The sequence below is a fragment of the Populus euphratica genome, unplaced genomic scaffold (assembly GCF_000495115.2).
Source record: "Populus euphratica unplaced genomic scaffold, PopEup_1.0 scaffold117.1, whole genome shotgun sequence".
Taxonomy (NCBI): Eukaryota; Viridiplantae; Streptophyta; class Magnoliopsida; order Malpighiales; family Salicaceae; genus Populus; species Populus euphratica.
In genome coordinates this window covers 356,788-368,328 of record NW_011500008.1, presented here as the reverse complement: position 1 = coordinate 368,328, position 11,541 = coordinate 356,788, and the positions used below count along the sequence as shown (strand labels likewise).

The following is an 11,541-nucleotide window of genomic DNA, read 5'->3' as shown; positions in this document are numbered from 1 at the left end:
AGATAATAAAATCCGATAATAAAATCTATAGGATAAATGAAACTAACACATCTTCAATTATTCCTCTAGGCACTTTTACAGATCTATCGGCAAGTAAAAGAGATATAGAAGTTGGTTTTAACTCACTTAGATTGAGACTTTGAAAAACTGAATATGGAAGTAAATTCACACTAGCTCCAAGATCAAGTAAGGCTCTTTCAATTTTATGTTCTCCAATAAAGCAAGAAATTGTAGGACAACCAGGGTCTTTATATTTCAAAGCATTATTGCTCTAAAGAATGACACTTAATTGTTCGGCAAAAAAAGGCTTTCTTTTTCACATTTAGTTTTCTCTTCACAATACATAGATCTTTCAAAAATTTAGCTTAGGAAGGAATCTGTTTAATAACATCCAGTAAATGTATATTGATCTTTACCTGTTTGAAAGTTTTAAAGATTTCAGAGTTGTGATTGACTTTTCTTTGTTTGGTCATGGCATGAGGAAATGAAAATGCTGTCAGAAAATTAGTCTTTTCTTTACAATGTTTAGATTTAACCTCTTCCTTACCCTTAGAGATTGACTCATCATCTTTCTCATAAAGTTCAAAAGCGAGTTTTTCGATAGCTTTACCACTGCGAAGAGTAGTGACTGATTTAACTTGATTCATATATTGACTTCTAGAACTACTTGCATTTGCATTGTATTACCCCTTAAGATTTTGTTGTGGTTGAGATGAAAACTTACCTTTCTTTTGGAAACTGAGAGCAAATGTCAATTTTGCAAGAGTATCTTTAAAATCTGTCATACTTTGAGCAAATTAAGTATTGATTGTCTCTTGCTTTTCAATGAATGCATACAATATTTCTTCAAGATTTCTTTTAGGAAATGGAGCTTAAGGAGGTGCATATTCATGAGAATTTTAGAAATTATGGTGTGCTTGAAATAGTGGTTGTGAAGTTTGTGCATTGTTATTATCACTCTTCCAACTAAAATTTGGATGATTTCTCCAACCAGGATTGTATATTTACGAGTATGGGTTATGCTTGGGCCTTTGAAAACTATTTAAAGCATAGGCTTGTTCACGGAGACATTCCTTAAAAGAAGGCAAAGTTGAATAGTCATTCGTTGAGTGTTCATTTATTTCACAGATTTGACACACAATGTCTTAAACAGATTTTAATTAACTACTTTTTTTAAATTCTAATACTTTGACTTTTCTAGCTAAAGATGCAAACTTGGCTTGAAGGTCATGATCTTTTCTAAGGTTATACATACCTCCACTAGAGGTTGAGTTTTACTCCGTGCCTTAAAAGTACATGCGATGTCCCAATTTTAAGCATTTTCACTAAGAAGTCTAAGTACTTCATTGCTTCATTAGGGTCTTCATCTTCAAAAGTTTCATTAAATTCAAGTTCCTTTCATAGCTCAGGTGTCGGTTATACCATACATTATGGGCTATGAAAGTGCCAAGCATTTGTTGTACCAAGTGTTATACAACATAAATCAAGATTAGTCATTTAACAAGCAAAGTATTAAAGAGTGAACAAGATAGCAAATATAAAACATGTTAGTATCAAACATTAAAGTCCATATTAAGTTTACATTATACTTATTCTTACACCATTAGTGTAACCTTTTCACCTTGACATAATTAACTTAGCTAGACATAATGAAAGAAAGCAAAATAGATAAACAAAATAAGAACATAAAAGTTAACTAAGTAAAGGAAAGGAAATGAAAGGCATAAACTTAATATTAATGAAAACAAAGCATAAAAAATACAAAGAGAGAAAGGAAGAGCATGATCTTGATCTGAACACCAAGATGCCTAAATGCATGGCAAATGCCTCCTTTTATAGGCCAAAAATGGGAACTATTGATTTGATGACTAATTGATAAGTGGGTGACCAACTTTTGACTTGGTGACAATCCTTATCTTCTCTTGTCTGCCCAAAACGTCATTGATAACGTCAAAACTGGAGCCAGTTGCAAACATGAAAGTTGTAGGCAATTGTCTCAGCTTTCTTGTGTAAAAACTTCAGCTCATTTGGACTTCTAGAACTCCAGATATGGCCAAAATACCGAACAGTGCTCGGGCTGGAAGACAGATTCGGGCTTCTTTGTTGTTGCTACAATTTGGACTTGATAATGGCCTTTTTAGATCTTGGGCTCCATATGAAAGTTGTAGGCCTATGTCTTACCTTTCCATCCATATAAATTTGACCTAAATCTGAGATATATAGCTCCAGATATGACCCATTTACCGAACAGTGTTCCGGTTTGGATTGCACCGACATCTCTTTTCTAAGTTTGGCCATCTCTTTATCCTTGCAATTTAAGTTCTTCAAGTCATCAATCAATCCTTTCATTTATGTGATAGGCCTGCATTAAAAATAGACATTTACCATAAATTAAAGGTATCTTATATTATTAAATATATTATTATAAAACATGCTTTGGTTAAGGAGTTATTGATACTTCAAGTGCAAAATGATGATATAAAACCTTGATAAAAATGCACTTTTAAGTACTAATCATTAACCCCCTTCATAAAAATATGAAACCAATCTCTATGTTTCAAAACCATGATGAGGGTAAGTATTATGCAAGTCTTAATACCTATCCCAACATTAATAAAATGTTTCTCCTGATTTTTTAGTAAAAGTGGTGATTTATCTTTTGAAAGAGTTTGTTCTGTGAGATGAGAAAAACTTCTTTAAGAATTATAGTTGCATTTCATCCCAAGTATGAATGGATCCAGGTCTTAAATTTTATAGCCATGTTTTAGTTTTATCTTTTAATGAAAAAGAAAAAAAGCTTTAATCTGATGGCGTTCATGCTACAATTTGAGTCATTATACATGTTACAGATCTCCTCAAATTCTTTTAAATGCAAGTATGGATTTTAAATATAAACCATGAAAAGAAGGTAAAAGTTAAATAATGTCTGGCTTAAAATAAAAATGAGATACCCATATCTGGAGTTTTAAAAGTCCAAATGACCTCAATTTTCTTTCCTGGAAAGCAGAGACAATTTTCTAGAACTTTCATGTATAAGTGGTTCCAATTCTAACGTTATCAATGATGTTTTGGGCAGACAATAAAAGATAAGGATTGTCACCAAGTCAAGAGTTGGCCACCCCTAGTCAATTAGTCATCAAATCAAAAGTTCTCAATTTTGGCCTATAAAAGGAGATATTTGCCATGTATTTAGGCATCTTGGTTTCAAAATCAAGATCGTGCTCTTAGTTTTTCTCATTATATTACATATATTTTGCTTTCATTAATATCAAGTTTATGTCTTTCATTTCCTTTTCTTTACTTAGTTAACTTTTATCTTATTTATATTCTTATTTTATTTATTTATTTTTCTTTTTTTCATTATGTTTAGCTAAGTTTATTATGTCAAGGTGAAAAGGTTACACTAATGGTGTAAGAATAAGTATAGTATAAATTCAACATGAACTTTAATATTTGATACTAATATTTTTTGTATTTGTTATCTTTTCACTTGTAATACTTTGCTTGTTAAATAATTAATCTAGATTTATATTGTATAACATTTGGTACAACAAATACTTGATATTTTTATAGCTCATACTGTATGGTATAACCGACACCTATGCTATGAAAAGAACTTGATTTGTTATTAACATAAGTTATAATCATAAATGTCTGACAACATTTACAAGTATTAGCATTAATTGAATAAGATAATAAATGTACGCATGTTAACAATTTATAATCTGATTAAAACCTCCTTTATGTGTGATTTCTAATTGAATAATAAGAATTAATACTATATTTATTTGACATACCATTAGTGGATCCTTCAACCTTAATATTTGTTGTTATCATTTTTTAATCCTCATATTAATCTTTCATCTCAAAGTTCTCATCAACTTCTTCTTCTTTTTTTTATTATTATTACTACTATTAATATTATTATTATTACTACTATTATTATTAATATTACTCTTATTAGTAATATTATTAGTATTAGTACTCTTATTATTGTTGTTGTTGTTGTTGTTATATTATTGTTGTTTATAATTTATACAATTAACCTCTCTGTGATTTGACTTCGGTCTTGCCGGGTTATTTATTACTTCGAGACTCCTGCACTTGGGAGAAGATATCAATCTTTTGGTCGTATTAATAACCATTAAATATGCAATTTTTTGAACTAAAATCCATTTTGTTTTGATTATAATGTAACGCAAATAAGGCTAGCATGCACATCAAAATGCACTTAAAAAATAATAATCTAGTTTTTTATAATGAGCCATTTCAAAGAGATTTATTGTGAAGGATTTAGGTTATCAATCTATTAATGATAAAAACAATAATGTGAAATGCATCTTCCCAAAACATTTGGGGTTAATGGAAAAGAGCAAGTGATTCTACACCTATCTCAACAATTTGTTTGTGATGTCTTTTAATGGCACTAGCATGTTGGTGTGTATAAAGACAAGTGATTCTATGATGAATGCCTTGATGGTATAAGTATATGCTAAGGTTGTAGAATTCATCACCCTAATTAAATTATAATGCCTTAATTTTTCTATTAAATTGATGTTCCAAAATTGTTTGAAAAAGAATAAATGTCTAATGGACCTCAAACTTGAGTTTTAAAGGAAACAACCATAGAAACTTAACAGCATCATTTAAAATGCTAATGTAATAATATGCACCAAAAGTAAATAAGAGAAAGGCTGGTCCCCAAACTTTAAAATAAATTAACTTCAAAGGTTTTAAAATAGACACATGCATAATTTTAAAAGGTAAAGAATGGCTCTTGGCTAATTGACAATTAAAACAAATGAAAAAATTGTTATTTTTTACAAATAAAGAAAAACTTTATTAATGACAAGAAAAGAGGCATGACCAATATGGCAATGCTAAAGAGAAACAAACACGCGAATACTAAAGAAAGCTTATGGCTGAAGATGTGTAAGGGAAGCAAAGAAGTTGTAAATACCATTATTGAGTTTTCTATGATGCAAGACATTCCTCAAGTAATCCTTTACAAGGAAGAAAAAAGCATGAAATTAAAAAAAAAAAAACATTATTGTCAAGACAAAATGATGAATATAAAGAAGATTTTTATGAATTTCAGACACAATAAGTAGTTGGTTAAGAATAAAAGATTTAGAAAGAGAAGAAAGAGTAGAAGTGTCACTTCTTACTATTTTCAAACCTACATCATTTACCAGCTGAATATGATCCTAGCCTTCATAGTCATCAATGGAAATATAAAGATTGTTACCATCATTGATAAGGTAATGGGCTGCTCTTGTGTTGGGATGCTAGTCATTCTTATTGGATGAAATTCGAGTAGAAATCATGACTTGAGGTTGTTGATCTTGATAGGAGACATTAAAATAATGGAAGCATTTTTGGGTAATATGACATTGTGTAAAACACACCTAACAAATAACATAAGTGGACTAAAAGATGTCTCTATAGGAGAATTGAGCACTACACCCTTAGCCACAATCAAGAATATGACCACAAGTGTGTATAACAGGAGATGATCGAAATTGAGATGAAGGATGCATTAGAGGTTGTCTAGTAGCAAGATGGATTGGGGCAACAGGTGTTGTAAGATAATTGTCGTAAGTGATGCAGAACTCATAGAGAAGAAGCAGGGAATAGAATTCCTCTACATAATGGGATCAGGATGAGAGAAAATTGTTGAAACCAAGGAATCATATTCCTGATTGAGGCCAACAAACAAATAAATGATGACATCATCACAAGTTAAAGGTTGTCTAGTGAGAGCAAATCCATTTGACAAATGTTTGATATGAAGAAAATAAGAGTGGGCAAACATAACACCTTTTTTACATTGGCAAGTTATGTGTAAGCTTGGATGGTTTTGGCACAAGAAAGAGAAAAAAAAACTATGTTCAAGGGCAAGTCATACCTCACGATAAGCTATGTAAGATAAGACTTGGGAAGAACATCTTCAATGAGAAAAGAGCTAATGATGGCTATGACTAGGGAATCCTAATGTAGCTACTGATCACAAAGAGGGTTATGAGTGGTAGTGACAACATTGTCAGTGGGAGAAGAGACAATAAGTTTATGAGGTGATGGTGGTATAATACCATCAAGGTGGCTAAAAACATATTGGCCTTTAAAATAGGATAAAACTTATGCTTTCCAAACAAGGTGGTTTAAAGAATTAAGTTTGACATTGACGGTCATTGGAAGATTGAAAAGTGTCAAAGTAGCAGAAGTATTGAAGGTGGTACTGGAAACAGAAGATGGAAAAGCCATTATGTATCAAAAGAAAAGGGGATGGTGGTCTTATGAGTAGTTCTGATACCATGTAAAGTTTTCTTATGCTTTGAAGTCTTTACAAGAAATAATGGTTTAGTATAATATTTTGTTATCTATTCTAGAGTTCTTTTTAGATAGAAAAAATATAGACTAGTTTCCTATCTCAATACATATATCTTATCAACTGGTAATTTGAATATTTTAAAAGCTAATAAATATCCTTTTAAAGTATTGGAATATGTTATTGAGGTTTCTGTAAGTTTGAAAAGTTTGAGGTGTCATAGGTTGATTTTTTAACACAAATAAATTAACAAATATGAGTCATTGGTGAACTTAAAAATCTATATACATGAGCATTCATATGTGTTCTTTGTGTTTTCTTTTCTTTTTTAAAAAATATTTTTTAATTTGAAAATTCTTCTTTTAAGAAAAAGGCATTGCGGTTTATACATGGGCAGTAAAAATTGGCATTTTCCTTGATGCTTTTTTTTTTTTACTATTATAGTGGTTATCTATACTAAATAATTTAGATGCCATTTCCTCGATACTTATTTTATTTCTCCTTTTCTACCTTAGTTACCAAGTAAATAAAAAAAAAATTCTTATCAAATTGAGTTATTAGGACAAACTACAAATGACAAAATTAGCTAACAAACTATTTCAATCAGATATTCTTAAAAATCATGTCTTTATGTGTGTTTTCTTTGTTCGTTTCTTTGAAAATCTATATCTACATGATTAGAATAATTAGAAATATAACCATCTACTTATTAATTGTAATAGTTTTTATAATTTTTTTTTCAATTGTATTTATATTTATATTTCAATTTGGTGTTTATATATATATTTTTATATCTTGATTAAGCATTATTGATTCTTTTTTTTTTCATTTTCTTTATAGATAACATTATCTCTCATGATTGATACGATAATTATTGATGGTTATGTTATTGAAGAGAATTTTATAGGGAAAAATTAAGATGAAGGAGCTTTTATTAAATATGAGTATTTTTTTTATTATTGTTTGAAGTTAAATTTTTGGCATGTTTAAGAATGTCTTAATGTTGTGAAATCAAATTACTCCCCCATGAAATCTTATTTATGTGTTTTTGTGAGACTTTTTTAATATAGATTTCTTTCCCTTTTTAGCATAATGATTTTTCCTTTCATACTAGAAGTAATGTGCAAAATAATAGAATATCAAAGGTAATATGATTCACTGAGGAGAATATGGAGTCTTGGGAGACGCAAGTTAATAAATAAACAAATAATTATGATGATTTACCATATATATTATTGAGATATAAAATACTTGCAACTGCTATAATGCTATATATATATATATATAATAGAACACGTAAAGCTGCTCTTTCTCTAAATTTACATCCAAAATCATGGGAAAAAAATTATTTATAAAGTATTCCTTAAGAATTATTATATGCATAATCATGATGGGTTAAGTCATTGTCATGGGCTACACTAAGCTAATTTATCATTCAAAGGGAATGCCAACATACCAAGATAATGGAAAAGAAATCCGTGTTCCTAATATATGGTCAAAAGATTGAAAAATCAAGAATTAAGTTGTGCTTAACCGATAGTTTAGAAGGTATTTAAACTTACATGAATATGTAATTAAAAGAAGAAGAAGGCATCAATAAAGTTTTATAAATAAATCAATGCATAACTCCAATAATACAATAAAGAACCTATAAACACAAAGGGCGATTGGACTGGTTTTCTGTTTTGGAGAAGAATAGAAATGAATTTATCTTAACTTCATTTTTCTATCACTTAAATCAAGCTTCTCCTCGTATGATCTCACACCCTCCATCTTCAACATTTCCAACAAGAAATCATTCCATGTATCAATTGGGCCAGGCAAGCACCAATGCACACAATCATTATACAAGGTGACATTTTCATGAGGCCAATGCCCATATCTGCTAGGGTGACCATCTGGCCTCAACAACATAGCTTGTGTGGTGTCCAATAACCTAAATCTCAAACCCCTCTTTTTCCCTTCCTTCTCAGCAAGCTTAAACTCCTCCAATTGTGTCATGTAAAGCTCAAAATTTATACCCTCCAAACTAGTCTCATTGCTTCTAAAAGGCCTTCTTCTCACACAATCCCCACCGTTATTCCATTCCCCATTCTCAAAATGTGATGGTGAAAATGTCCTAAGAAATGTTATACCCTTATAATTTTTAAGGCTATTAAGGGCTCTAAAAGTTGTCCTGAACGCTTTTCTGTACCCAAAATACATAGGCAAGTCTGTCACATTTTCTAGGAGGCAAAAACGACAACCAACTACTTTGCGATTTTCATAGTAAATGCATGGACGATAGAACCAATGCCCTGCATTGATGATCACATAATCAAACTCCTCGATTTGGGTTGTCCATCCTTCATCAAATTCATCAAGGTAGAGGTTGAAGAGGCCGGTGTGAGTCGGTCCATTGGCATCTGTTTCTTCAGCCTTGACTAAATGGGGTGTCCAAAACGTTGCGAGGGTGAAATTGTATGATGGATACCTCCAACGTTTGAAGTGTTCATCTGGTGTATATGAAACATCAATGGGATATTCCACCTGAAATAAATCATTAGAGACTACCATCAAATAATTAATTAAGAAGAATAATCGCTTCTAATAAAGCATGAGATGACCACGAGGGCTCGAAGATCCATTACTTAAGGGTCCTGGATCACTTGAGGCAAAATTACTGGGGCAATCTTCATGCAATATTCTAGATAGCTTTTTTAAACGAAATATATATAATAGCACATCTATCATTATGGTAGATACAAAGTTCAGTAGCCACTAGATAGATTACATAAATATATCCAGATAATTATTAAGTATTCGTTTAATTATTTGTTTTGAAAATGAGCTTAATTGGCCCACATTGATAATCTATCTAAGATTACGAGGAGCTTCTCATTACCTACTCAAACTTGGATTCATGTTCTAATTAGTAGATTTAATTTGAGTGTAATAAGATGATGATTTAGTACTAATCATAATTAACACATCCACTTCATGAAGATTGGTTGGATGTCAAGTTATCTCTTTAGTGATCTTTAATATCTCGAATAGAAAGATAGAGACCTCTAAGCTATTCTTTATTCTAATAATAAGGCATCTGAGATTGCTTGTTCTCAACAAAGAATTATACTAATCAAGAACTAATTGAGGTTTAAAACAATAACCCTTCTGAAAAAGAAAATTCCTTCTACAAGTTAGTCTGATCAATGACGCTTCATCAAGACACATTCACCCTCGAAAGAGGAAATTGGAGGAGTAGCCAGGAGACCGCATTACTAATTTGGGAAAGAGACAATATAATATATAATTAGAGAAAAAAACGAGCACGTAAATTTAAAATACTAAGCAAACAAAACCAAGCTACGTCCTAGCCATTGGTTTGCGTGGCTGCTCAAGCATATCACGCCACCCAGCCCACAGTGTATTTTTCTCTTGATTCTATATTATAATGAGTTGCTGGTCACTTTCTTGGCTAAAACTGGCTGAAGGACAGCTTTTGGAGGCAAATTATTAGATTGCGTGAGAGCTTAAGTCTCCAAGGGAAAAAGTAGCTTACTTAAAAACCCGTTTCCTTCTCCCTTTCTGTACACTGTTTATAATAAAATGAGCTCCAATAATCTTTAATTATAAATATATATATATATATATATATAATGATTAATTTATTAATGGACGTGGTAGTTCTATCCATGCGACATTAGGTTGCCGAATTTCAAGAGATATGATATGTTGGGGCCTGGAGGCATCCTTTTTACCAAATCCTTGATATATAATGCTTTAGGTCAACTAACTCGTTGGTGATTCAAACATGATTAGTTAAACTGAACTGTTTCAAACTTTTTAATGACACAATGTAAGTAGTTAATTTGTTCTATTTTTTCTCTGCATCACCGCAAATCCCACTTCCAATAAATTTAATCTCATGTACTAATTAATTTCCCAGCGATTAATCTAAGCACAAGGTTTTTTTTTTATAGTAATTGAGGAAAAATATTATTTAAATTTAGCTAGTGCCATTAAAAAATAATAAATAATTAAAAAACACCTTACGGTGGATATATTAGCTAAAATCAAGATCTTGTTATAAATGGATTGAGTGTCATTGTCAATGCTCCATGACTTATTGCTGTGGTGATTATCATGTGAATTTAGCGAAATTGTAACTCAGCTAGTATTAGTGGTTTTTTTTTAATTAAAAAAAAGGAATTTGAACCTCTCTTTAAAAAAGGAAACTACAAATAATAAAATAGAATGGGAAAGAATTTGTAAAAATTCAATATAATATTTAATTGTAGCATTAATTAACATGCAGGAAAAAAAAAAGAAAAAAAGAAAAAGAAAGAGGCGTACCCTGGATAGAAGGCATATCAAGGACTGCATTTGGTTTCTGCCCACAGAGTCTCCAACAAAAGCCATAGACTTGCCTTTAACAATTTCAAGGAACTGAGCAGGATTAAAAACAGGTAGCTGACATCCATCTGGTTGCCATCTCCATTTCATGAACCCAGTATCGGGTCTTCCATATTTCATGCAATTTTGATGCTCATGTATTGCCCAACATGTTGTGTTTGTGTAATACGGTGCATGAGGATTTGGTATCCATTCTCCTGTGAATATGTCACATTTTTGCTCGCTTTCACGCTCATATATTGAGCCATACTCCACAGCAACATAAGATGATATTGAGATTTGTGACTTGGAAAAGCTTTTCAACAAATATAGAGGGTACCCCAGCAAAGGGTACCATAGAGGAACAACTGTGAAAAGAACCAGGGTAAAGGTTACTGTTAAGGCTATTATTGGTGTGTGTTTTCGTAGAGCATGGTGCTTGCTGCCAAAGGGAAGCTGATTCATGGCATAAACCTTCATTTTAGTGAGAGAAAAGGAGAAAGAGGGTGGGAGGTAATGGGATTGCAAGGCTTTGGAAAGAGACTGGCTTGCTCACCTATTTATTCATATTGTGGCTACCTAGTACAGCTATAAATGTTCTTGTAAATTAATTCAATAATATTTAAGGCAAATTACTTTTTTAATCCCTGGAAGGATCTTATTACATGTATGCTATGCATTTGTCGAGTAAAATATTAGCAATTGATCATAACTAAAATTAAATGCATCTTTTAGGAAATTTTATTTTGTGACGTTCAATTCCTAATGTGTTTTATATCTAGATGAACTCTCTCTTTCTTTATTATCATTATTATTATTAAATTGATAATCACGTTAAA

At 31.2% G+C, this 11,541-nt stretch overlaps 1 protein-coding gene across 1 annotated transcript; it reads right to left on the bottom strand.

Annotated features, from left to right (window-relative positions):
- Window positions 1-7,909: 7,909 nt before the first annotated feature.
- LOC105141285 (protein trichome birefringence-like 19) lies at window positions 7,910-11,307 on the bottom strand. The gene is made up of 2 exons (XM_011048470.1): window positions 10,664-11,307; window positions 7,910-8,857 (listed from the first exon to the last, which is right to left on the bottom strand). Exons 1-2 carry the CDS (start codon window positions 11,180-11,182, stop codon window positions 8,036-8,038), a joined length of 1,341 nt encoding a protein of 446 aa, XP_011046772.1. The 5' UTR covers window positions 11,183-11,307; the 3' UTR covers window positions 7,910-8,035.
- Window positions 11,308-11,541: the final 234 nt, after the last annotated feature.

Excerpts from the sequence above, each read along its gene's own strand:
- LOC105141285 (XM_011048470.1), bottom strand. The coding sequence starts at position 11,182 with ATGAAGGTTTATGCCATGAATCAGCTTCCCTTTGGCAGCAAGCACCAT. Across the intron at positions 8,858-10,663 it reads TGATATGCCTTCTATCCAGG|GTGGAATATCCCATTGATGT; the intron begins GTACGCCTCTTT and ends GATTTATTTCAG.